A 27,983-nucleotide genomic window follows, 5' to 3' on the forward strand; every position below is an offset into this window, starting at 1 on the left:
GTAAACCTTTGGGCGAGGCCTCGAATTAATGGCCCCTGATAACGCTCGGATTGTCAATGTGTGCAGTACAGTATGTGTCCTCTAGATGTCCCCGTTGGTCCTATTTGCTGTTATAGATCTATAGAATACAGATCTGTCACGTCTCGTCTACTCACTGCGGCTCTGTGTGGGGCGTTCATCACCGCCACAGCTCTTCGCATCCAAGAGTGACTTTCTCGCCTCCCCATTTCTGTCGGTTCCACGCAGTTTCCACGGGACTCACGTCATCGCGGGGAGAAACGCGGACAATCGCAGCAAACAGCCAAACACCCGTCAGGTTTCCGTTCCAGCGGCATCGTGTTGTCACTGTTGCTGGACGCAGACATTTTGTAATTCCTATTTTTCCCTTTGAAACTTGTCTGTCGGCGTGTTGTGAGGTGGCTGCTGCTGCTGCGACTGACCTCCTCTCACAGCGTTTAGTCGTGTCCGCGTCGCTGCCGCTGGAGCGTCACAGGCGGTAAACTCGCAGCAGCGATGAATCATTTTGAGTGACAGCTTTTGGAGAATTAGCTTAGCGGTGGGGCTGCTGGTGATTTCCTGCCCACAGCCTCAGCAAACACCGGGGTCTGCTCGTTCCAGCGCGAGAAGACGCCGACTTGTATCTTTCAAACGTCGGCGAAGTGAGTCGGTTATCTCCTAGTTTTGTTTTTTTGGGGGCGGCGGTCGCTAACCACCGTTAGCATTTTTCGCCTGCTAACGCTGGACAGCTCCATTTTTTTAAGGTTGAGCTAGCTTTGGACAAAGGACCAACACAAGGAGAAATTGTCGAGTGTCATTCATCGTGTCGAGGAAGGAAAGCACCGAAAACAAGGAACTGACATGATGTTTCCACAATCAAGACACTCAGTAAGTGATTCTTCATTTTTACAGTTTGCAGTAAACGGTGTGCCTCAATTGAAGTCTGGCCATTACAAGTTCATTGGCTTTGTCAGTAATAATGGGACTGTTTTTTTTTTCACTTCCAATACTGGAACAATTCTCAAGTATTCTTGTGAATATTCTGTTTGATGCCAAACTGCAATTTCACACTACAAAGTATGGACATGATTCTACTATGCCACACAACGCTTCCTGCACATTTTAGGAGGCTGGACTGTATTATGGGATGCTTTCCTTCACTGTGGGAGTACTTCTTTAGGTTTTAATGATTGAAAGGGTTCCCCTAATCTCACGTTTCCATGGCAACACATCTCCAGCAGTAATGAGGACTCTTGAGCAACTGGTCAGATGTTTGTGTCAATGGCTGCTAAAATTCCCCCTGGGGCTCGGCCTGTGCCAGTCCCCCATCCAGCCTCCGATTTTAATGGACCGGAGGACAAACATGTAGAATGTGTGGAGCTGCCTGTCTCTCTTTTAGTGGAATATTTCAGCCACCGTCGATCTACATTTGCATTAACAAGGTGTTTGATCGAATTGGGAAAAGTTTCAGATAAAGTTACTGATAAAATAAATAATGAATTGCAGTTACAGCCATGTTTTAGATGGGGAAAACCTCTGTTCTTGTGGATGGTTTTTCCTGGGTGAGAGATGTTTTGTCTGAGTCAGAAACTGAAGCGCTGATGAGATTCATGTGCCTCACAACACCAAGAGAAAATAACTACTTAATAATAAAATAACTTCTTTATTGACGTTGATATCCCCTCACCTTTGGACAGGAATGGAATCTTTGTGGACATGATTTAAGATACAGCAGTCACACAAAGCTTTCCGTCAAAAAAACATTTTGAAAACTTGCCCATCATCAAGGACTTCCTTGTTGCTGTGAAAATGAGGCACCTGGGGAGTAGGATGTGCCCCGTTCCATATGGTGGACAGATGACATTTTGATTTTTTTCCTATAAACATATTGTATCCTATTACCTAAATATGTGTCATCAGGGATATCATCAAGACCATCATCTGACCCCTGTTGACTGGCCATGAAGGAAGAATTAAAGGTTTTCAATTTGGCTGATATTTTTGTTTAGTTAAATGTTTAAACATGGACAGATTATTTCAAACGTTCCCATTACCACAGTGACGATGTAACAATTTAATCATGTCCTTTTAAGGGCAAAGCACAGCACCAAAAGAGAGATGTGCATGTGTGAATGACACTCATAAATAAAGTACAATGGACCTGTGCCCTTTATTTCTCCCTGGCAACATCTTGTCACTACCTCGAGCTGTTGTATAACTGAAAGCGAATGAATTGTTTGCTGAAGCTCGAACCTGAATGTCTTTTGTGACATGAATGATTTGCCCTTTGCCAGTGGGTTTGTGGTGAAGCCTGTTTGTGCTGCACTGTTGAAGTGAGAAAGCTCCAACTGTTTTCAGACTGAAGAGCAGATAGTGAGCGTTTAAAGAATGTGCCGTTAAACTTGGCAAATCACCCTTTTATTGCTCTCTGGAAGCATGTCTTTTGTCTTGCTGTAAAAAAGTTCTGATTCCAAAGATTATTTTTTATTCTTAGTCATTTCTGCAAGTTGTCATTTACAGGTTTCCATTCCTAATGGTGTCAGGTGTACAGTGTAGTCACAGTGGGACAGTGATTTCTTGATTTGATTTTGTTTTCTAAATGTCAAGTACTGTAATCGCAGCCGAAAATTACAGTCTACTTGAAATTTATGCTGTGTATACATCTCTTTTCAGCATCTGACTTGCTGTTTGCTAGGAGTTTGTTTCTAGAGAAGAGTAACCGTTTTCATCCATACAGCTGATGCAGATAAGAGCTTCTAGGCAAATATCATTCCAAGTGTTCACACCTCCTGAAGTTCATAAAAGAAAGTAAAACACTCCAACAAGATATTTTCATGAGTGAGTTGTATGCCTAGCGCTTCACAGTTCACAGACCTGAAATTCATATTCTGGCATGAATTGAATCCCTTCACTGTAACTGTTTACATCACGGCATAAAAACATTACCCCTTCCTCTGTTAAGCCTCTGGAAAAACTCCCTTACCAAGACGTTCGTTGGTCTTAAGTCATATTTGTGTGCACATTGAGTCACCAGCATCAGGAGACGGTCACCAAGTAAGCATGTTAAAGAAATAATGAACAAGCGAATGGGTTGACATTCTGGATCGTTCAAATGCTGTGGTGATGACTAGCAGCGCAGTGACAAGTCAGCATAGTCTACCGTAGTCCACTATTAAATTAGTCCTGTCAGTGCGGGATCTGGGAAAGCTGTAGTATCGGTTCTGCGCATGCGTGGGAACTACTAGGGGTTGATGATGTCATTATGGTTCTCCCACACAGATAAACACGTGTGAGTACAGCATCCGGGAAAGTTATAGTATCGGTCCATTATTTTTTTTTAAAAAAGAACAACTAAGTTTAAATACCATGAGACCACAAAGAAATCACAAACAGTGGCTGAAACAAAAAAAATAAAATACATGCCATACTGCAATGAACACGTCACAAACAGCAAACTTAGCAATTTGTACATATAACTATTGTTAAAGGAGTCCTCAATAATTGTAACGTGGGTCATATCAATCATCATCAAGCTAGCCAAACTAAAAAAAAAAAATCCAAACTAGAATCATATAATCATGTTGAATTCAAGTGCATAACGATAACGTGTCCCAATCTCTTCCCCATATAACAGTGGACAACAGCACTCTGTGAAAACATTTAATTTACTTATGTTTTGGGTTTTTACTTGACTCTTAAGTGAAGCTCAAAGTTTAGGTATTTATTCACAGATTTATGTTTGTCTAACAATTCAAGCCTCCTACCAGCGTGTTGACAAAGATAGATCGCTACTGTGAGCCAAAGGTCAATACTAGAACTGCACAATCGCATTTTTAGTTATATTATAGACAAAGACTTCAAAGAGTGACTTGCTCCTCTTACTCTTATTATCCGTATAGCGTTGCAGTAGTTTATTCATTTGTTTAATTTCTTCAGTATTTTAATGTTATTTTTTTGAGACCTGGGATAATGCAATTTGATTTGATTTTTTTGGCCTCACAATAATCCAGTGTCTTCCTGCATTATGCGTGTCATTTCTAAATTGCTTAAAGAAGCACAGAGGTTTGTGATCCTGTCTACTGTGTATCTGCTTGTTTTTCAGTGTATGACCAGTAATCCTCCGTCAGAAGTTATGGGCACATTTCATTGGATTACAGTGAGGGAGCCTCATTTGGTAGTGGCAGAGTGCCTGACCCATTTGATAGTATTTGGCATATTGTTTGGGTGTTGATTAATCCTTACGCAGCGTCAACAAAGCTGGCTGCGGCGTGGAGGTGGAGCAACACACATGCTTGGAGCCAACGCTGGAGCGAAGAGCGAGTAACATGGCCGCAAATGCTCTCAAGTCGTCTTAGCCTGTGGTCCAATGTTGCCACAGGTTGAAAACACACATACACACAAACACACTTTGACGTCCTCCTCCTCTCGTTTGTCTCCCTTTATCATGCGTTTCCTCCCAGATCTGATGTAGTGGTGGGAGGGTCAGGGGCACAGGGTGCACTGGCATTATTAAGCCCACTTGAATTAACAGAACGGCCCCCAGCCTATCCTCTAAAGCCTCCAGCTGGGGGGAGCTTAATCCCCATGGTCCCCTGTCTCGCCCATTAAACAAACTCCCCCCACCCCTGCACTGCAATGTTGAGAGCACACACACATGAACACGTGTGTGTGTGTGTGTCTGTCTGTCTGTGTGTGTCAGTAGTGGACGTTCGTGCAAAGGCAAACATTGAGTGCAGAGCATGTCGGGTGCACAAATACACCCTGACTCCTTCCAGCTGAATCAAGAAGTACACTGCGTGAGGTGTCATTATCCTCAACAACAAGCTTATTTACCGTGACTTCTCATGACGTTCTGCTGCCCAGTAAACCAGTCATAGTATTTGATCACTATAACATGGATATCCACGCGCAAACAAGCTCAATGCTGCCAGTATTGAGCAGTGTCACATCAGACCAATGAAATTACAGACATCATATTGACATTAAACTGCTAAAATGCGCTGTTTTACCATTTGATAGTGCCTGTGTCTGTATTGTAGAATGGTGTAGGGCTGGGCAATTTGACCTCAAATTAATATCACAATGAATTGGCTCATTTATGCACAATAAATCCCCTTCTCAGTGTTGTACCTATTGGGAAGCACATTGTACGAAAAATGTGATTTGATGGTGTGGTAAACAAGAGGTATACAACACCATATTATTTACTCTGTAACCATTCACAAAGCTGTTTATGTGCCATAACTAGATGCAAGAGCACCTGATAGTTAACCTTTTGAGTCAAACTTCAATGTGCATGAACAACTTTTTGTGGTTAAAGTTTGGGGATAAACAGTTTTTAGTGATTCATTTACAGGTTTCCATTCCTAATGGTGTCAGGTGTACAGTGTAGTCACAGTGGGACAGTGATTTCTTGATTTCATTTTGTTTTCTAAATGTCAAGTACTGTAATTGCAGCCGAAAATTACAGTCTACTTGAAATTTGTGCTATGTATACACCCCTTTTCAGCATCTGACTTGCTGTTCGCTAGGAGTTTGTTTCTAGAGAAGAGTAATCGTTTTCATCCATGCAGCTGATGCAGATGAGAGCTTCTAGGCCGACATAGTAAACTGCAAATATCATTCCAAGTCTTCACACCTCCTGAAGTTCATAAAAGAAAGTAACACACTCCAACAAGATATTTTTATGATTGAGTTGTATGCCTAGCGCTTCACAGTTCACAGACCTGAAATTCATATTCTGGCGTATATTGAATCCACATTATAAAGATTCAGGCTGCACAAGAAAACCGAAGTGCATGACAAAATGTCTCTTTTTGCTACAAAAATATCACATGAAAAAGTTAGAGCAACTCGAAAAAGCATTTTCAAAAATGCATGTTGGGCATGCTAATAAAAGTACACGTGCGTTTTTATTCTGTATAATTGTGTTGTGTTATAATTTAAAGTGCCCTTGTATTTTCTTGATTTCTTCCTAATACATTCTGCCATTGTACAAGCACTGCTGCTTATTTACTGTTTTTTTTTTTTGTTTTTTTTTTTTTTTTTTAAGGCTGCAGGTCAGTGGGGGGGTGGACTACACTATAGCTATTTGACAGATTTCTGAGAAATTGCATGTTCACTGTGTGGGATTTTTTTGTCTGTGTACATTACTCTCTACAATGTATGCGTAACCAAGCTTGCACCTAAATGTACTATTTTTAAAAGAAGAAACATGATTTTCTTTTTTGCTGTAGTCTTCTGTCAGCTACCCATTTACTTGAACCTAAGGGTGATGTGTGGTTATTGTGAGGAAGTGAATGCTAGAAGGATTGGCATCAGTATTCAGCACTGTCTCCCGAAGTGTGTGGGAGGTGTGAAGGCGAGAGGGAGGGGCGGCCTCTGCAGAGCAGAACGGTGCCATGAGCTGGAACAAAGCCTCTTGACGGGGGGCTGCTTGATTGGCCCAGCCACCCTGGCCCGAGCAGGGCCCTTAGACCTGCCAAAACATGAGGCAGTGTACCAGTCCAGACAAGAGAATTGGCTGCTCCGTTTGTCTACCTAAGAACAGTAAGACCCCTACTGAAACAATATGTCGCTTATCCCCAAGATCCCTTTCATGGGGATTCTCGCTCTGGCAGCGACATCCTTCTTCACTCAAGTTCCCTGTCCAAGAAATAAACAAGGGAGAGCTGCAGGACTGATGAATTCCAAATGCATGTTGACAGCATTTGTCATCAACCCTGGTGTGAGGTTCAGCACCCTGCTGTCTTCAGAATGATTCAGGGCCATTCTCATTAAAATGCCTCATTTTGGTTGGGGGTCTGGGGGTATATACACGTTTTTGAAAATGGGCTTAGAAAGAAAGCCACCTACACATAAAATGTATTAATGTATTTCACTCAATAATGTTGACATATACAAGATCGTTCCTCACGGCCATACTCTTTATTTATCTGCTTCCCCCTCTCTCTCTAGCATCAATCCTGCTTGTTGTTCTTTTTTGTTTCATTTTCCCACTGCAAAATAATAAATTGCTCATCCAAGCTTGTGTCAGTTTACAAGGTAAAAATAGGTGCTAACTCTGAACCACATCACCATACAGTAAGAGCGGAACTTCATCTGGAAGCAAAACAGGAATATTTTTGTTATACTGTTGTCCAAAAATTGCATCCTGCCTATAAGTAGACCACAAGATGAACTTTCAAGCGAAACAATTTAACTGGTTGAAATTTGTCCAAACATGACCATGGAGTAACTTTGGGGAGTCACTACTGATTATCGTACTCACTTTGTAAATGCAGTATAGTTATTATTCCTGAACAGCTGCTGTGGCCTTTATCTTAATACTGAACATCAGGTTTTTTTGGTCATATTGTATATAAATATAAATTCTGCTCGTAGAGATATACTAATGGTCAACTTGAATAGTTGAAGAAAACTGTCTGCAACTCTGGACCTCCAATAAACATCAGTAGTAGTAGTAATTGTTGTTGTTGTTGTTTTGAACAGTTAAGTACTCATGTTCATGCAACACATTAAGTGTAGATAATTCAGGTTATTTATGAGATGCAAAATTGATCAATAACTTCAGACGAATTCTGACGTACTATGTGACCCAACAACTGCAGCCTCGGAGCACGTCGTTTTCGAGTCGAAAGGTTACAGCATCTGTGATATATCTGTGCCGTTTGGTCTTTCTGTCACTGCAGAAAAGGTGTCCTGAATTGTCATCTGTTCATTACAGTGGATTTCATATCACGCTGTGACGGTGACTCACTTGACCAAAAACATTTGTCAAGTTTACTTCTAGTTGTGACAATAACGGCGAGGCACAGTACAGAATCACTGATCCAAAATAGTTCCATATTTCTGACCTTAATTTTCTTTTGAGCTCTTCAGACTTATCCCTAGCGGAGTCATTCTGCCACCCTTCCCTCACCTGCCGCGTGAGCAGAGGGAGGAGGGGCTGCCTGAGAGCTGATGGCTCAGTGGTCCACATTAACAAAACTCTGCGGAGAAAAGAGATTGCTCAGTGATACTTAAATGAAACTAAATAAAAATAAGGAAAAAGAAGGTAAGATATCGCACTGTTATGTCAGTATTGTACACACGCACATCGCGATGACAATGTTTTACGCGATTATCGTGCAGACCTATTAAAATTGTGCAAAAAGTTCCTTGCAACCTGGCTGAAGTTGGTGCAGGAGGGAGTCACCTGCGTCTAGTTCGAGTCTGCAGCCTCAAACCGCTCCGAAATGAGTGACAAGTGACAAGTTTTTCATGGGCATTAAATCCCCTGTCTGCACTTCTGGTCCAACTGAAGCCATTTCAGAAGTTGAGCTGCAACTAGAGCTAGTTATAGAAATTCTTAGCATGACCAATCCATGAGAGAAGCGGCATTGCATAGCATAGCTATCAGTAGCCCTGTAAAAGGGCTCAAGTGGGTAAGTCTTTGTTTACATCTGAGATTGCCATGAGAGACACAACAAACTCGGACTGCTGATGTGGCGATTTTGATCTGAATACTCTAAATCTTTCAGCCCTACAAAATAGTTTTCATCAAATGAAATAAAAGCCTTTTAATGGTCTATGAACTGAACAGATTTCTTAAATACATGTTCAAATAAGTAGTGGTTAACTGTATGTATGTATCTTTAACTGAATCTTAATGTGTCATATCCAAAATACATTTCTAGAGTCTCTGCATACAAGTGAACTGACCCTTTTCCATCTTAATATTGAAGTCACATTACGCAGTTGAACTTGAAGCAACTTTTATAATTTTCTCCTGGTTTGTTCTCAAACTGATTCACACGGATTCACATGGACCGCAAATGTGAATGAAGAAGTGTGAAACTGTTTGTTTCAGGTGACACCTCATTGGTTAACTTGTATATGCTTGCAGAGCTTGAACAATAATCTACACCCACTGTGGGCCTTTTGTGGTTCACTTTGACACCACTGCCTTATAGCATTATCTTTTTTCCCCCCAACTTCTTGCGCAACGCTTCCTTTCTCACTGCCTTTCCTCCATTACCTTGTCGTTGCATGTAATAACCTTGGTTTTTACAAGCAGGCATCAATCAACGGTACAACCGCGCTGGGTGTAATCTTAAAGCCCCCGGTCTTCCAAGGGTTGGCTTTAATCTCTGCCATGGTCGTCCAACTCACAGTGCTGTCTGCCTCACCACTTTCTCTACTTTTGACAAATTGCCCATTTCCTTCGGCTTTGCAGTCTCTGCGCTAGTGCGTGTGCGTGTGGTGCGTGCGTGCGTGCGTGCGTGCGTGCGTGCGTGTGTGTGTGTGTGTGTGATTGCCACCCTCATGTTTGTGCGTGCGGTGTGGGAGTATATTGGTAAATTCTACCATGTTTTTGGACAAGTGCATCTGTGTCTTAGCATTGCAACAACATGTTTGTGTGTCTTTGCCATTGGCTTGACTGGACCTGCATGGGGGGTCAAGATTGTGGAGGGAGTGGGGCTGAGCCATCCCAAGTCTGTTTACAAGGGCACTTCACTCGAAGTGATAAAAGTAGAATAATCCCCTTTAAACCATCTTAACGAAGTCAAAGTTGTGCGCACGTGCGTGTGTGTGCGTGTGTGTGTGTGTGTGTGTGTATGTGCTCGTGCATGTTGTGATAACTTTGCTTCTGAAACGGGGGTAAGCCGTGACTTGGTTCGTGTGAGATAATAATCAAAAACCAAATTCCAGGCCCAAACAGGATTAGGCTCTTTCTGCAGTCTTAATCCCCTGTCCAGAGCAGCTAAAGAGACAATCCTATTCCACACACACACACATAGACAGACAGACGGACAGACTCACACACTGCATCCCAGTGTTATTTGTTGGCCCTAGACACAGATGACCAACATGAGCTTGGATGCAGGCCAGTTAGCACGGTCCCCCTCCCAGATCACTGGGCACATACGCTTGGGCCACATTCTAATCTGGGATATTACGATGGAATTGACTGGTTCTTAGATGGAGGATGTGGTCATGTTTGGCACTGTATTAGCAAAACTCATAAACCCCCTCTGTCTGGCTCAGTGAACAAGATTCTCTCACAGATTGTTTTAGGCAACACATTCTCTTACTAAGGCTCTAACAATTGATTATGTTTTATGCTCTTGATTAGTTGAGATCAATACTAGACAGAGCTCAAGAAAAAGCCAATAGCAAAGCCAATTTCTTGGGCAGTGTTCATAGAACTAGAGTTATTTCCTAGTAATTCCTTCCCCAATTACACACACTCACACGTTTGTCTTCATTAGTGAGCACCATCATTGACATACATTGACATAATGCTTTCCCCAGCCTTTCCCGCTAAACCTAACCATCCAAAACAAATGTCTAAACTTAAGTTCTTAACCACACTAAAACACAATTGTAATAATATAATACTAACTGTAGTTTTAAACCTCAAATGAGGCTTGACAAAGTGAGTTCCTCAAAACTCATACAGGTTCTCACAAAGATAGTAGTACAAGAACGCACACACTCACACCCGTTTTTATTGCAATCCTTGTGGGGACATTGAGGTTTTCATTGCCATAATGCTTTCCCCAGCCTCTCACACTAAACCTAACCATCCAAAACAACTGGTTAACCTTAACCAGGACTTCCTAATTATGATGACCCAGTTATTTTGAAGTCTTCATCCTCAAGTTGGGGCTTAACCTCATGGGGTCCAGCCTAATGTCCCCGCAAAGTCATATGGTCCTCACAAGGGTAGTGTTTTGTCAAGAATTGGTCCCCACAAAGTTGGATAAGCAAGCCCTCACGCACACACGCACGCGCACACACACACACCTGTGGTAGGTGCTCTTTCTATGATTGAAGCGAGGATCAGAAATTCATGTCAACACAGAGCATGTGTTTTTTTCACTAGCAATTACTAGAAATAGCCAAATCAAAGTTTTTTTTTCTGAATCAGTTCTTATATAACCAATACCGATACCTGGGCTTTGGGTATCGACCAGTACCGATCCAATACCAGCGTATAAAGTATTAACCATCTTTTCATGCTGTGGGATAACACTGCTGCCAGGGCACCGTGTGTGACGTCAACATGAGCACTAAATGTAGTTTAAATGCCAGGATCGGCTCCCAGATTGGCAATTTTTCAATGATGCCCTATCCCACTTTGAGAGGCTGGATACCCTAGACCAGGATGGAGATTGGTGCATCCCCTACTGCACGAATACTTCTATCTCTCAAAAAAAAAACGAGATGAGTGGCTCTAAAGTGACCCTTGATTGAATTTCTGGCTTCAAGAAACCAGGCCAGTGTAGATGTTTTGCGTATTGTCAAGTGTTTGAACGAGACAATATCCAGTTGTTTGTAGGGGATTGCCAAGATTCTATTTCTGACTCTGACATCGGGACATACACAAACACAGTCCGCTGAAGATGTAAACAACCAGCTTCAAGAATTACAATTCCCCTCTGCAGGATTTAGCCCTGGATGATGTGTCTGATGAGTTGTGTTGTATTTTTGAGTGCATCCGTGTCTGTCTGTGCAGCATATGTATTGTAATCATGTGTTCTCGGTGTGTCTGATCTTTTTGTTATGGTTGTTGCCAAATAAAGCCAGCCCACCGTCAGAATAATCTCCCTCTGTTGCCATCGCTTTTGTTGACGGATCGCGTTGCGTAGAATCAATTTACCACGATTCTTATTCAAAATAGACATCGACGTTCACAGTAGATTAGACGTGGATTGGACCAGATGATGAGACTGAGACGAGATGGTGACTACGTCTGATGATGAGTAAGCTTTGGGTGGGGTTGGGATGGAGTGGGGGTGGGGCACCAATTTCCTGAAACGATAAATCCCATTTATCGCTGAAGACTGTCTCAATTGCTTCAGCAGCGCACAAAGCTTTTTAATGCTTTAATTACGTCTCAAAGGACAGGGCAGAATCAAATTAGAGATTGTCCTACATTTATGCCAGTTGAGTGTTTGTGTGTGTGGGTCTGCTGTCTCTGTGTGTGCACAGTGTGCAAATTGTCTACGCACGACAGCGTGTGCGGGCTTTGTGTCCTTGCGCGTGATTCATGGTAGTGAATATTTGTTCCTCCCAGCAGCTAAGCATCACACACAAATTGACTCATCATGCTACACACACATGCACACGCACTAACTTCCTCACTGTCACACACACACATGCAAGCACACGCATTCCTGGCTCGTTTTGTTGTACTTGTTAGCCATGTACTGCTTTTGTTTTTGTGTACACTTCTGTTAAAGTGGTGTGTGCACATTGAGTTTTGTGCATTTTGGTCTTGCATTTTAGGTGAATTGTGAATTGTGTTGTAATGCCAATGGCTACTTTTTTAGATTGCATCTGGAGGACCGTAAGGTTTTGTATTAATGTTAATCAGTTTTCAACATCACGGCTACAGGGAATTGTGCTGCAACAAAAGTGATTTCACCAAGAGCCTTGTATTGTTATTTTGTGTTTTGACGGCAGGTGCTGGTGTTCAGACTCAATAAATAGTTCCTTTTCTATTTTGAAATAATGTGAAATGACACCAAAACCACTGCTCTCAGTTTCCGGTTATGAAACAGTTGGTGGTTGGTGCAGCTTTGCAGGATTCCTTCACCTGAACCTGCATCTGTTTAGGACTATGCTAGCAGCTCAGAAATAAGAGGTCAATGCGCTCATCTGAGTACCAGTGGAGGTAAACTGTGATAATTTTCTATATACTGCCAGAAGTGTACTGTAATCACATGTTTTGGAAAGAAATCTTGACTTTTTATACATCTGCCAAAAGTGAATGTAAAAAGTACGTATAGAGTATCACCTCATTTTTTGTGGAGGTTACCCTCCGGGACCAGACGCAATAGTTGATGCACCATAATATAACCCTGTTTTAGCGTGGGGTAACGCAGATCATCAGATGAAATCACTGTAGTGTCTCTGTAGCTACTAATGTCATCGGATGGAAACCGCTGAAATTGAATTAAACACGTTCATGTATCTGAGTGGTTTCTCGCACTGCTGCTGGAGCGAATCAGAAATCAGCTGATCAAAGATAGCGTGTCAGCAATCTCATCGGGGCAGGCGCACAAGTGGATTTCTTTTACTGTAAAATGCGAATATCATCCTATTCACGTTACTTTTCACAGGCTGATTTCCTGTCTGGACACTCAGTGCCGTGCAGTCCAGTGCGCCGTAAAAGATAGAACTGTCGTTGTTCATGAGTAGAGCATCAGGAGTGTATTTGTCATATGAGAAATGGCAAGTGAGGCATGAGAGCTTGCGACCGCCCTCATTTGTGTGAGAGTAGACTGCCCCATAAAACCTGCGCTGCACTGATACCATGGAATATGGTGAGGGAACACTTGACATGAGCGAGTACTGTACAAGTACAGTGAAATAGGCCAGTATCGGCGCGAGAACTGATACTGATATCGGTATTGGGACATCCTGACTTGCAACAATGGCGAATAATCGATGCTGCATTGTCTCACTGCAATAAACAAATGTAATGTCATAATGGTTATTTGATCAAGGATGTGATTGAGCTCTAAGTTGAAGCTTACTCACACTTGAAATTGTACGTCAGAACACAGCAAATCACAACTTACGTAAGCTCCTTCAAGGCTGATTTGTCCTCCTTAGGTCTTGTGCATGCTAAGCAGTGACATTTAATCCATTCTGGTGTAATGTGCAATTCCTCCCTGGATCTGGAGCACATTCAAAACTGCTTTTCTTTTTCATGGCTTGAATCCCTTCCTCATTGCCCAGACTTGGGTTTCACTTGGTTCTAATTTTTTTATTTTGTGTGTCTCCCTCTGACAGGCTTCATCACAGCAGCTGAAATTCACAACCTCTGACTCCTGTGACAGGATCAAGGATGAGTTCCAGTTCCTCCAAGCACAATACCACAGGTGTAAACAGACACACTGACACATGCAAACACTGAGCAAAATCAGCTCCTTGTGACAGCCTTACCAGAGCATTAATGTGTCTCCAGGCTTTCTCCTGCTTTTTTTCTGTATTCTTGAAAGCGTTTTGATGTGTGTGTACCAAAATGTTTACTTTAAAATCTCAGCCTGATCAAAAGTTTATTTGGCAATAGTTGGATAAATCAAGCAAAACTGCACTAAGGCTTCTAGTCTAAACCTGAATGGAAGTCTGATGGAAGTCATAAATGTTAAGGGAAACTGGAGGGTCTGCGGAGACCTTCTTTGATGCCCTGTTTCCTTCCTGAAGAGGTTGTTCCTCTGAACCTGCTCTGCTAGAACCTTCCATTGCTGTCTGCTCCAGAGGGAGGAGGATGAAAGCCTGACACATTGTATGCAGAACTGCTGTTCTAGTGTGATCGTCGTTTTGCCGGGGATTCCAAAAATGCGTCCTTTTCTTTGCCTTCGGTTATTGTTATTCTCACAGCGGTAAGCGGCAGCGTTTAACCCTCTTCAGAGAGTCATGGTGCAGCTGCAAGAACACCTTTTTTGTCTGAGCTTACTGAACATGCATACAGTGTCTTTTGACTCAGGAGGGGGGCTGAGATGCGGTGGGTGGCTTGGGAGTCACAGACGAGGCTTTGTCGAGCTTTGCTGCTGTGCTGAGCTTGTCTGTTGTTGTCGCTTCTAAAAGGCAAATGTACCACAGGCGTTCCCTTGGGTGTAGTCACAAGCAATGTAGCTGTGTTGCTGTCTTCCTTTTTGCACCCCCTCTCAGCATCCCCCATGTCTTTACCCCTCCCTTTGTTCAGTTGCATAAATAGATCGGGGAATACATAAATCAAAATAAAGATGACAGCAAAAGCGATTTAGGGACCGAAGAATTGGCAATAAAACTCTATCAAAGTGTCGTTTTAGAGCAGCGGGGCAGCCCTGGGGGTTGCTGAGCACCAGTCGGTGAAGGCACAAAGCCAATCCCAGGTTGGCTGCCAGGGGGTGAACCTGTCGTCATGACAACTAACCACACATCCTTCATATGTCCACACAGAGATTAGAAGGGCTTTTAGGTAGGTGTGTGCTTGAGCCGTTCTAATGCGGAGGCTGCAACAAAAAGCACAAAGCTTCGCCGTCAAATCCCAGTAATTATTAAAGGTCATTTATGACACTAAGAGCTGGTGTTTTATCAGGACAGTCTGTGTTTGTTATTATTTGTTAATACAGACAATATTAAACACCGATTAACTGTTGTACTGATAGAACTTTATCTGTGAATTTTGCTTAATGTTTTTATTTTTTCCATAATGCTCACGACAAATAAGTTGTGTTTTGATGAGCATTTAATGCTGTGTTGTCGCTCCCGACGCTTCACAGCACCACCTGATCTCCCTCCTATCACTGTAGAATAATCCATTTCTTGTGGAAATAGTCCTCTATGGGGTGTAAACTCTGCAGCATGTCACTACAGTGTCACAGAGGCTGCCCCTTCTTTTTCCCCGTATGAAATGCTTCCCAATTTAATAGCCCCAATAAGATGGTTAAAAGTAAATACATTTCCAATGATTTAGAGGTCTTGGACATTGAAAGCTGAAGAAAACACCGGCCTCAGACACTGCCCCGTTTATCCCGACCTTCCTCTTTTTTTCTAGCAGTTGTCTTTTTGATTTCATGATTGGAGTGACTAGTTGATGCGTCTTGCATTGTCCTGCCGCCTCGTGTGAAATCGACGTTGACATGATTGCAGCTAATGGCCGTCGCAAGCACAGTCACAGTGAATACTTAGCCACCATATTCCCCACTCATCTATGATTCCCACAGATCCTGGATGACATATACATTATGGTGCAGGATTTGCTTTGATCAGTAGACATTGACTGTGAAGACACCGACGTGAATCATTATGGTGGTGTTGATTGTCAAGTTAGAATGAAGGTCATGATGGTCGCAAATTTAAAAATGTGGCCTTTCTGTTGACAAGCAAAGAAGATGGAAAGAGCTTTAATGTGCATGTGACATAGCTGACATCAGCATTTTTGGTGATGATGAAGGAGCTAGATCTGACCTGTATCAGTATTTAACAATGAAGGGTGTCTTACTTTGCTCCTTTCTGTCTGTTCCCAGTTTGAAACTCGAGTGTGACAAGTTGGCCAGTGAGAAGTCGGAGATGCAACGTCATTATATCATGGTGAGTCCATCTGTCATGGGTTGTCAGATGCATGTATTCTTTTGTGACATAATAATGCATGCGATTTGTGTATGTTTACTTGCAATAGACACGACAATTTCGACATATAACCATAGTCCTCTCATTGTCATCTGTCACTGTGAAGCTCAACACTTCTCGTGCGGTAGATTCAATGGTTAAACTGAGACATGAATTATCGAATGGCCGTCACCTTGGTAAAATGCTTTATTGCACCCTCCCTTTACGCCTTTGTTTGTGTGTGTCCCCTATTTTGTTGAGCCGTGGTGCACACATGTCGGCGCACACAGATGTGCTCCCCTGCACTTTGCTTAACCTCAGGGCTAATCTCATTGTTGCTGGCCATGTAGCCGTCTGATGTTTTGCCTCTAATTGATCCTCTGACTGGCTTTAATCTCATCTAATCTGTGCCGCCGTGCCGCTCGCCCTGCTAGCACACATGCACACACACACACTCTACACAGGCACTTCCTACTAGTGTTTGCTATCACACACACACGACACACAAACATCCTGGTAGCAGCTGCACTGAATGAAAAGCTTGCCACAAAGCAGAAATATCTGAACCTCCATAACCTCTGTGCGTAACCATCATGATGAAAACATTTTTGAGGGCAATTCATGTGGTGCCTCTCCCAGTTTGATATTAGTTTTCCGTTTAGCCTCTCTGGACCGTTACATCAACTAACAGACCTTAACATGAAACACAAAGATTTTTCGACTCAAGTATGAAAACCATTTTTGAGTGTCAGTTCTTTAAATTAGCTGTAATGAGGTAATGAATGACCTAAGTGTGTGCACAAACTCAACTTCCCTAATTAACTGATTAAACATCATTGTGTTGATGGTCGGCTGAACGTCGGCAGGATGTTTGGTGCCTCGAGGCTGAAATTATCATCACAATCTACCGGATGATAAATGGAAGCTTTTCGTCAGTGTTTGTGTGGGTTAGTCTTCCACACTCCCACTGCCGCTCTGTGTTGCCAAGATAAGATTAATATTATTTATATCTCTACTTGCAATCTTACCCTTTTGTGGAGTTTCACAAAATCACATGGGGTCCCTGACCTTGGCCAAGTGTGTGCTGAATTACAGCAGAATATTGGGGTACATAAAAGGTTCAGAGGAGCTTCTTGTTCACATTAACACAACCTGCAGTTTTCATGGGACTAAGAAAGTTTTGTATTTGTAGGAAGAATCATAGTGCCATAACTACTGAAGACATTACTCCTATGTTTGGACTGGAGGCATGTGTATGAGGCTTCATTGATTAACAACGTGTACAAGTAACACCCGACTTGTGACCTGCTCGACTTACGTCCACCTGGCACCACATCACATACCAGCCCAGCAATGCGTACAACAGTTACAGCAGCACAGTATCCCAGCAGTGATCTACCACTACAGTAGCACCTATAACCCTCGCGTCGGCTATTTTGAATGGCATTCGACTTGCGTCCAATCTGACTTGCGACCGGTTGGTCGGAACCGATCCCGGTCGGTCGGAACCGATCCCGGTCGTATGTCGGATGTTATTGTTTGTCCAATATTCCAGCACATCTCAATTGCTTCGAAAAAATATCCAAATATTGAGGTGCTGTCTGTCAAGTGTATATAATCCAGTTAACAGGTCAATACATCATCAATACTTAATATATACTTATAATAAATAAGACTCAAGTGCCTTCAGAGGCAGGTAGACTGCATGTAGTATCCGTCAGCAAGTACGAAGTGGCTGATGGTGATGTTGAACAGAAAACCTGAGCACATTGGTCTAAAGCACCTGTGAGCTGAATGAAGCCAGGGAGGTGATGTGATCACTTTGATCTGATTAAACCTCGATTTCACGCAGAATGCCTGCAACACTTGCACATACACACAGCAAAACACGGTTTCAGTCGTTCTTTCTCCCCATCAGCTGGTCATGTAGCCCTACTACCAATCTCTCCCTCCTCCTTCACTAATAGCATATCAGGTTTCTGAAATCCCTCCGTCAATAGCGGTACCTCCATTTCCCAGGCGTTGTAATTACTTTAGGGGGCTTCATGTGGGCTACAGCAGCCATAGAAAAAAACAAACCTCGTGTGTGAGTGTGCGTGCATGTGGGAGAGTGAATTTGTGTGCACCAATCTGCAATTGTGTGTGAGAGATGTGGGCTGTTTGTTTTCCATTGACAGTGCCAGTCCCCCCTGCAGACAGAGTCTGTGATTAACAGGGCTGACGCGTAGAGGGTGGCCCCCTCATTAACACGCGCACACACACACACGCATTTTCTCTTTTTTCAGTTTTGGTTCCTTTCCTATTTGTTGCTCCTACGATTGTTTCAGTCCATAATTGGATGTCCTGGGAGGCCTCGAGATGGTTTTGATGGTGCAGTCTGGCTCCCTGACATGAAAGTACTGAACTGTTCTGTTCTTTCCTCCACAGTACTACGAGATGTCCTATGGGCTCAACATCGAGATGCACAAACAGGTGAGGACCCATTTCTATCTGTGATTGTCGTTGTGATAATCATATTGCTAATTTTTGTATGAATAAATGCATTATGTATGTGTAACTATGTAATGACGCTTTTTTTTATTTCCTTCCTGAGGTCATTAAGTTGTATAACAACTAGAATTATCAAAATATTGTTAGAAGCCATGTTGGTCCCCGCTCACTGCTCTGATTCTTGAAACTTCCTAAGGCGTATTCATCTTCTCTAAGTGCTTCCCACTAAAATAGTGGAAAAGTGTCAGCGTCTGTGAATTTTTAATTTAATGTTTTAATATCCTGAAAGCTGGAGTGCAGCACTTTTATATATATTAATGAGTGTCCAATGTACTGACGCGGTCGCCTGCTCATTTCCCACTGCTGATTAACTCCCCGCCAAATAAATCTCTATGAGAGTTTCTTAATCATGAAATATATTACTTATTTCTCTCTCTGGTGCTAATTAACACTGAGAGGTTGAAATGGGTTCATTTGCCTAGTAAGTGCCTCAGGTTTTGTTCTCAAGTGGTGGGACTGTGAGATCTTGAGAAAACAGCTCAGTTTTGACTGTGTGAAGCGTTGCTACCCTGTCACTACCCTAATCTGATGTATATGGCAACCACCTGACAATGATTCTTTTGGTGAACAAAAGTCATGAAAATGAATTGAATAAGTCATCGGACTTCATTGAAAACATTTCAAGACAATTTGAAATAGGCAAAACGTGTGTACCTTGTAAAATCAAGTGGAAAATTAGAAACAAAGGGAAGGGAAGCTAAGGGGGAAGAGGCTGCACGAGAGGCTCATCCTCATACATCAGCTGGGGAAGTAATTTATGCTCCATCTGTAGGAGGCAGAGAGCGATGGGCCTCTGAAAGGCCAGTCCTTATCAGTGACCTCATCCAGCACTGCCGCTCCACACACAAACACACAATGTCTTTATGATTGACGGTGCCCACTGACAGCCATATTGGAAAGAACCGAGGCTGCTATGACAAATGGACACACTGACAACCCCCCTCCCCGACTGCTACCCACCCCACACACACACACACACCCAAGAGTAGCTTCTATGAATTACACACCCTCAGATTTATGCAGACACACCAACATCGGTCTTACGTGCAAACTTACTCCCCTGACTAAGTGTTCTTGTTCAAATCTGATCATAGATTGATGCACACACGTCCAGTTCCTAGAGCATATGCCTTCATATTTGTGTGTAGTTAGTGTGTTTCTAAACAGAAAGGGGGCTTTGTGTGTGTGAGCACTTTCTTTGTGTACTGTGGGTAAGTGGCTGCAGAGACTCACTAGTTCCATTAGGGAGCAGAAATTGACAGAGATGTGCGGAAACGAAGTGTCAGGAGCATTCATGTCGGGGCCCATTGTTGTGAGATGCTTACTCGCCCGCTCTGCTTCTCTTCCTCGTTTCCACCTCTACCTCTATTATCTCCTTTTTTTTCTTTCTAGCACGTTCACACATTCAATTGCTCCCCCTTGATCATTCTGTCTCTTTGGATTCAGAAGATGCCTGGTCTCTCTCACTGTTGGCTTCTAACTGTTGCTCAGCCGGGCGTTTGACTTTCGCCTTTCGCCTGTTTGCATTTAAGTCAGGATGCAAACATAAATGGACACTGTGTGACTAAAATATCCTTGTTGTCTGTCCAATTAGCAATGGCAGATTTAAATAAAATAATGACCATAACACTGTTGCTGAATGGAAATGAATGCTGAATCCTGATTTTTTTGCAGTGGCTCAAATCAATCTGAAATCACATCACGCCATTGTGCATGTAATATTATGTTCTGTTTTCTAATTTCTTCCTGCTCCCTACTTCATAAGCTTCATGAATTTGTCAATACATTCAGTTCCCCTACTGATAACAATAATCATCATTGTCCTGAGCCCCTTTATTGGCGCTTCAGTTTAGATGTATTCCCAACACGTCTGTGTTGTGATGTTAAGGCTGTCAAGCAAGTTTACTCAAGTTGTGCTGCTTTTGTTTTTGATTTTTGCGTTTAAGCCTACAGTGTACATGATGCATGGAATCATCTGAATCATTGCTTTTAAAGTTAACTTTTCCTCTGTATTCAAATCCCTGTCACTGCAGCACAGTGTATATTTTTAGCCAGTGAAAGTCAGTGTGACCTCAAAAACTTCTCACAGTTAAAGCACCGCACTTCAGTGTGACATTCTCTAATTTTGCACGTAGCTCACCTGAAACAGATGCATGGTTTGGTCTAATTTTGTAAGTATTTGGTCTTTATTTGTGCGTAGAATTCCCACGACGATGAGATGAAAATGGTTGCTTGTGTCCTGGGGGAAAACTAACAATAAATCTGTCTACCTGTACTACAAAAACTCTGTAAAATGCCCTTTTCATGGCATGCCACATTGTGTTGTTTTTATTTCCGTTTGGAATCCTCCACCCCAGGCTACATTTTAATAATGCATCACTCATTAAAAAAACCTCTGGTGTACTCACCCAGCTTCCATTTCTTGTTTTTTGTTTTTTTTTTTTCCTCTTGCTTACTGTTTGAAAGCTTGCGCCGCTTTCTGAGGGTGTGCGTTAATTGTATAAACCTAGGATGGCACATTTATGTCGTGCTGCAACAGAAACAGCAGGAACCATTAAAACGGAAATAGAACGTGTCATAGAGAAAAAAAAAAAACATGAACTTAATTGCATTTAAAAATAGATTGTTTAAAGAGCGCTGAAGATAAGGAACTGTCGGCATGGTGCATTTTGCAGCATGTGTTTGTGTGCGTGCGCAGCGACGAGGCGATGAGAAGGAAGCGCTTGATGTGGAGCGGCGCGCTCTGCATGCCTAATGACTGTTCCGAAGGCCTCTCTCTCATCACACCACAAATTAGGCTCTAACACAATTACTGCTGCTTTGCATATCTCAGATGGATTGGATGATTACCAACCAAATGTGATAATAGACCTGCGTGTGAGAAGGATGGTGTGTGTGTGTGTGTCTGTTTGCTCTCATGATGGATGCACCACACGAGCGTGGTTGCATTCGCATCTCAGCCTTTGAAGAAAGACTATTAGGTACAAACAACTTAATTAACCAGGTGAGGAAAGGGATGCGCACGTTGTCCCGCGTGTCTGTGTGTGCCCGTGATGCCGGACACGGCCGCTCCGTTTCAGAAGGTCAGAGCAGATACTTCTCATACAAATGAGTGCGGAATGACGCACTTAATGGCAGTTCTCTTTTAATGAGGGCTTAAAGGTTAGTGCAGCAGTTTTTTTCCTTTTCCTCTAATGGGCAACAAATCCTCTCAAAGATTATGGAAGACGGTTGGACAGTGGAGGGGAAAAATGATGTTCTTCAAAATATTTTTTATTATTGTAATGAAATTTGTGGATCAGAACCATCAGTCTGTTTCAGTTCTGCATGCACTACAGTCATCTGAGGACGCAGATGGTCAGGTGTTTAACAGATGTCCAGGCAAATGAGGGAAACACTGATTTTGTCTGTGAGAAACAGAAGGAGGCCATCGGAATACTGCAGAAGCAAATGTTACATTTGTGAAAGTAGTTGTTGCCCTGCTGTTATGAACACTGGCCATGCAGTTTGTCAGACTTGACCTCATTTTCTGGAGGATGAAAGGCCGCCGTAGAGAGAGATGTAGTTGATGCCAATTTCAGTTCATTTTGTGAAAATATATGTCACGATTTTCACCTCATTGTATTCGTTCTAGTTTCATTAATCTTCAATCTGACTTTTTTTTCTTTGATATGACAATGCTTAATAATGAAGAGTTGAGCAACACATGAGAGTCGAGAGCTGCTCCCTGGCGTATATTGTTTTTTTTTCTTTTTGACCTTCCACACTGGGTTGTTGTGCTGATGAGTTTTGACAAAGGTATACTGTGCTTCATTCATCTGATTTAGTGAACATGCATACAAAAGTGTGAGAACACAGACATCTGATTTTCCAGTCAAACAGTGAACTTCTCCTTCGTCTCAGGCCATCTACACACACGCACCCTCCTTCGTCTTTGTCGTCCATCAATGCGACACACGACATTGCTCAAATGGGAAAAATGAAAGTAAAATCAATAAAAAAATACTAAACACAACACAAATCGGATTTCACTTTGTCCTCACCTCACCATCTCTGGCAGTAGAGTCTTACTTTGTTGAAAAAGTAATGGCAAGATACATGTATTCAAATAGGTGTTTTGGCGTGACTGCTTACGTATGTTGTTGGCGTGTATAATCCAATAAAGATGGAAAATCAATGTGAACAGAGATGCAAAAAATAAGGGAAATCCATAGCAAAGCAGGGACTTTGAAGCTTTCTTTTATGGAAGAGGAAGTACACATAATGGTTTGTATTAATCACCTCTCCTTCCACAGGCTGAGATTGTAAAGAGATTGAACGGGATATGTGCCCAAGTCCTGCCCTACCTGTCTCAGGAGGTAAACAAACAAACATGCACACGCACACGCTAGCCATCACTAACCCCCTGACCTCCAGTCGTATTCCTTAGTGCCTGGAATGAGATCAGCCTCATTCCCGCCTCATTACGTCCACACCTCTGTGACCCTTCTCTTACCATCGCTGCCTCCAACCCTCTTCTCCTGTCATTCATCATCACTCCCTTCCTTCATTCCGCTCCTTCTTGCTTTGGTTTGGTTCCTCCTTCCCCCACTATGCTTCCCTCGTCCAATATTATCCTCTCCGCACAGACCTCTGTCTCATCTCTCCATCCTCCCTCCTTCACACAGGGGGTGTTTGTGTGTATGTGTGTGTGTGTGTCAGTGTAATAAATGGTTGTGTGATTCAGATAAGCCGAGCTGTTACGTGCCCACCAGAGGGTTGACCTCCACCTATTACAGCACACCAGCCGATCATCCATTCACTGATGTCACACCAGTCTCTTCTGTGCGTGTGCGTGCGTGCGTGCGTGCGTGTGTGCGTGCGCGTGTGCGTGTGCGTGTGCGTGTGCGTGTGCGTGTGTGTGTGTGTGTGGACAGCCGGAGGAGGAGGAGGGGAGATCACCAGTGGAGGGTTGTCGGCTCTCAGTTTGGACTATTGATATTGATCTAACCTCTGCCCTCTCTGCCCCCTTCCCTACCCCCAAACTCTCCTCCCACTTGTTTCTGTCTCTCTTTTATTGTCTCTCTCACTTTCCTCCCATCCATCTTCTCCCCTGCGGCGCCATCCCATCCTCCGTCTCCAGCACCAGCAGCAGGTCCTGGCTGCCATCGAGCGGGCCAAGCAGGTCACCCCCCCTGAGATGAACTCCATCATAAGGGTATGATGTTCCGAATTAGCGCTCCTCATCGTCGTTTTTACAACTCGGTGTAAGAAATGGATGCCACATTCAGAGCCATTAGATGTAGCTTTGTTTTTCTGAGCATCAGTGGCACAGTGAACTCCAGCGTGGCCCAGGTTTCATTATCAAATGCTGAGCATAAACCAGGGCCACGTATGAAAGTGACCCTAATCAGATTTTAAAATAATCTTGTTTTGTCGATTGTTTTCCGGATTATGTTCTGGGCACAACAGATTTGGGTCAGATTATTTGCTCAGTCACTTTGATAGGAGTAAGTAGACGACAGACAGAGGTTTGGGCCCTCATCCCATGGACCTCTGAAAATAGAGATTTTTCAAATAGATTAGAAATAGATATTCCGCTTTAATTCATGCTGTTCATAGTTCAGACTTGTGTTTAGCAAATGTAAGATTAAAAACCAGCACAATCCTTCACTTGGATTTTAAGTTTCTGACACTTTCCAAGGAGCATCACAGGGTCTTGTTTCCTGCAGTCATTGATCCAGAAATACAGTTAGTTTGCTGAGGTGTTCCGTAAATGCTTGTGCCCCTGTGCCCAATATTTACTTTATCAGTCCTTGACAAGGTCAACCACCAACTAAAGGTTTAGTTTTAGCAAGTCTGTGTGTATAATAGCAATGTTTGTGTTCCATAATGGTATTTGCAGACGCGGTAATCACTTGTGTATCACTGCGACTGACGCGTCTAAGCTTCTTTGGCTGTCTGTGCGTGATACGACTGTTGAAGCCGCACATGTGCAGCCAGGCAGGACAGACACACAATCAGCCCACTGCTGCGTCTCCATCATAAGTCTAAGCACAGCAGGAAGTTGCCAGCTTGGCAGTGGCAATTGAGTTTTATATAAATAAAATGCAAATCTTGTGTACGCAGCAGGAATCTCTTTCTGCGTATAGCCACTCGTCCATGTTGTTTGTTGACATCGTTCTTGTCCACCGGTTTGTTTTTCCTCAGGATGCTTGATAATGTAGGGAATTGTTTTTCGATCTAAATTATCAGGGGCGGCTGCCACAAACACAGATGTTTCTTAAGGAACTTTTGGGCACTAGTGTGTCAGTTTCCAACTCTCTCCTGTCCTCCACTGATATTCTGCCTTCATGACTATTTTCCACGTGTGCAGTTTTGATCTGGCGCCTGCTCTGCACCTTTTAAAATTCATCTGAAAGTAGAAAACAATTTGAAACTATTTGACATGAGTGCAAGTCAGCCATGTAGTTCTGGTAGTTCTATTGAGGGTGTCTTTACCATGGAGTGAGGAAGGACAGAAACTAAAATATCAAGTGGCTTGTGTAATGAAGTAGTGAAAAGTAGTCAGGTGTTTGCTTGAGGGTCGATGTAAACGTGCTGAGAATGTCCTGGATCTGTACTGTAATGCTGCAATTAAGCTGCGTTGGGTTGTCTTTCAAACAGCAGCAGCTCCAGGCTCACCAGCTGTCTCAGCTTCAGGGCCTCGCCCTGCCCATGACCCCTCTGCCGCTGGGCCTGAGCCAGCCAACCCTTCCTGCCGTCACCACCTCCTCTGGGCTCTTCTCCCTCTCCTCCCTTCTGGCATCTCAAGCCCAGCTGGCCAAAGAGGAGAAGGCTTCGCGTGACGGAGTGGACAGCCACCGCGAGGAGGACGGAGAGAAGTCCGACTAGAGGACGTCGTCATTCAGCGGTTTTTATGGAGAGAGATCTTAGCCCCTTTGGCCTACAGCTTCTCCTCTGCCCTCTGCTTAACTCTCCTCTTCACACATCACCTCCAACTGCCGACACTTCAATATTGTACTTGGTCTTTAAACCGCTCTGCGTCCAGACGCCTGCTGGTGCACTGGGCCCTGGACTTATCTGTCTCCACATCCTTGTTCTCTCTTCACTCTGTCACCAGTTCAGTTTTTGTCTTTCTCACCTTCTCTGCGTTCACGTCTGTCTCCATGTGCCAGGACCTCTGTGGTACACTGGGGCTGCAGGAGCCTCACTAGCTTTGTGTCTGTCAGAAGCTGCACGTGAGTGGAGGAGGAAGCTTATATATTTCTTAACTAGTGGAAGAGAGGAACGTCTTTAGAACCACCTTATGTGTGTTCCAAAAATGCTTTATATAACCAGGGGAAGCAACACATCTGAATTCAAATGTTTGTAGAAGCACCTTCTTGCAGAAACCTTCATGTCAGACTAGCTAGTGGCCCCATTTTACCTTGACTGCTAAATCCTCCAGCACCTTCATATAAAAGCAACAATTTCATCAGGAGCTCACACAGCACTTACAGATGGTGCAGTGTGCGTGTGTCTGACGATAGAGGGCAGTGTGCAGCCTTCTAAAAAGTAACATCCTTCTGGCTGGGTTTAAGCCTGAGCCTCATGACATCTCTGTGACAGAGCACAGGCGGAGGAACGACTCATTTATCCGCCCAGTGTGCACAAAGTTAATAAACACAGAAAAGACTGCTGACATTAATCTCTGCACGCCGTCAGAACCGGTCCACACATTTGTCACTGTTTTGGAAAGCATCTTTGCATGTGAGGAGAACGGACTGCTGCTCTGCTGCTAGAAGTTTGTCGCCAGATTTCATACACGTCCACTGGATCATGGGTGGCAGTGCTGAGGAAGCACATGAGGAAACCTCTGATGGGCTGTCTGGATCTCAGCAGCTACCAATGTTTGATTCTAATGCTTTAAAGCCAGTATTTCAACAAAAAAAACGAGCGTAGTAGTTTCAACTGCCTTTACATTCCTTACTCGGACTGTAAGGACTTTCAATTACAGTCCAGCTTCTAGCAAGCTTGTCAGAAAGTGACTTTGAGTAGTCGGAATATCACTACTGTAGATGATCTCCAGCACCTGTGGTAGCCGCAGCTAACCACTGGCGCTGTAGCTTCTGTCTGAAAGTGCAGTGGTGTTTTGTGTGGCGCCATGACAGCATGGCTGGATGCATTAAGCAAACCATTCTTCTTTGTTCTGACAGGGGAAGTGAAGTAAATAAAACACACACAGAGCTATTACCTAGTTGACAGACATAAACATGCTCCCTCGTCCATAGAAACGTGTCCCTCTGTTTATGCCAACGTAGTTATCACAGCCTCTGCCAGCGTGACTGACGGTGCAGTCCTTCAGGGCCCAATACCAGCTTGACACATCTGTAGTTAACTGCAGACTGGGACCCAAGTTTAGCCACGTCGCGTGATTCTCCTTTGTTCCTGTCATCTTCATTCATCTCTCGCACAGTCGGAACTGAAACCATGCCACCGAAACGTAACAACCAAATGAGTGGGGGATTCTCTGAGTCTGAGTTGTGCGTGTCGACGCTTAGATGAAGCCCTCTCTGAAGCTACCGTGATGATCTGCTTGTGTATTGCGCTGCATCCCATCCTGCTAGGTTGTAGACCAATCCTGACGCACACTCAGAAGCATGCCTGTGGGGAAACCAAGATGGATTTGTTACGCTTGTTTTCTAGAATGTTTTGTAAGTAACGCACTTGTGTTATTTCCTTTAAGTCATCATCAATTAGAGACTGAGAATTATAAGGCTATCCACATGAATAATGGACTCGTATGTGTATGTTGAAGTGTGGGCGTGGCCTCCACATTATTCGGCTGCATCATCTTGTTTGTTCTGGACGACTCTTGTGTGATGTTGTGTTACTGATGTGACACCAGAGGGAACTGCAGTAATTTGACCTTTCTTCTCTCTGATCCATTCCCTCTGCTCACCCCACCCCACACCCCCCAACATTCCGCCCCCCTCTTTAGCGTGAAGCATTGTAAGCGTTTTTGAGCTTTGTAAAGTTCTTCTTTTTTAAATACATATTTTGTGTATAATGTAAAACCTGGAAGTGTGTACTTTGGCAAAATGTTTTGTGTCCAACATCATAGCTTTGTTAAACAACAAAAAAGTGAATATAAAAAGTACAACAGACATTTAATATAAATAATATGAAATGTTCTGCAGTAAGGAAGGACTTCAGGTGCCTTACAAATAAAGTCAATCAAACGATGTGACGTCCTGCTTCTGTTGTTGTTGTGTTGGAGTGGTTCTTTTCAATGGTACTGAGAATATCCTTTCTTTTCACAGAGCTGTTGTCCCTCTTTAGCAGGGGGCACATCCTGCTTTTTCCTTGAGTTCAACCTAAGG

At 43.3% G+C, this 27,983-nt stretch overlaps 1 protein-coding gene across 2 annotated transcripts; it reads left to right on the plus strand.

Annotated features, from left to right (window-relative positions):
* Positions 1-153: 153 nt before the first annotated feature.
* On the plus strand, positions 154-27,845 carry tle5 (TLE family member 5, transcriptional modulator). Of its 2 annotated transcripts, none has more exons than XM_053853687.1 (7): positions 154-885; positions 13,786-13,874; positions 16,008-16,071; positions 18,517-18,561; positions 22,935-22,997; positions 23,762-23,836; positions 25,288-27,845. In XM_053853687.1, the coding sequence occupies exons 1-7, from the start codon at positions 859-861 to the stop codon at positions 25,510-25,512; spliced, it is 588 nt and encodes a 195-aa protein (XP_053709662.1). In that variant the 5' UTR covers positions 154-858; the 3' UTR covers positions 25,513-27,845. The 2 variants fall into 2 exon arrangements, with proteins under 2 accessions (XP_053709662.1, XP_053709661.1); XM_053853686.1 differs by having other exon boundaries at positions 155-885; positions 25,285-27,845.
* The last annotated feature ends 138 nt before the right edge of the window (positions 27,846-27,983 follow it).

Source organism: Synchiropus splendidus, chromosome 1 (genome assembly GCF_027744825.2).
Source record: "Synchiropus splendidus isolate RoL2022-P1 chromosome 1, RoL_Sspl_1.0, whole genome shotgun sequence".
Classification (NCBI taxonomy): Eukaryota; Metazoa; Chordata; class Actinopteri; order Syngnathiformes; family Callionymidae; genus Synchiropus; species Synchiropus splendidus.

Coding starts and splice junctions, on each gene's coding strand:
- tle5 (XM_053853686.1), top strand. CDS start 859: ATGATGTTTCCACAATCAAGACACTCA. Junction 18,562..22,934: donor ACATCGAGATGCACAAACAG/GTGAGGACCCAT, acceptor CTCCTTCCACAG/GCTGAGATTGTAAAGAGATT. Junction 23,837..25,284: donor AGATGAACTCCATCATAAGG/GTATGATGTTCC, acceptor TCTTTCAAACAG/CAGCAGCTCCAGGCTCACCA.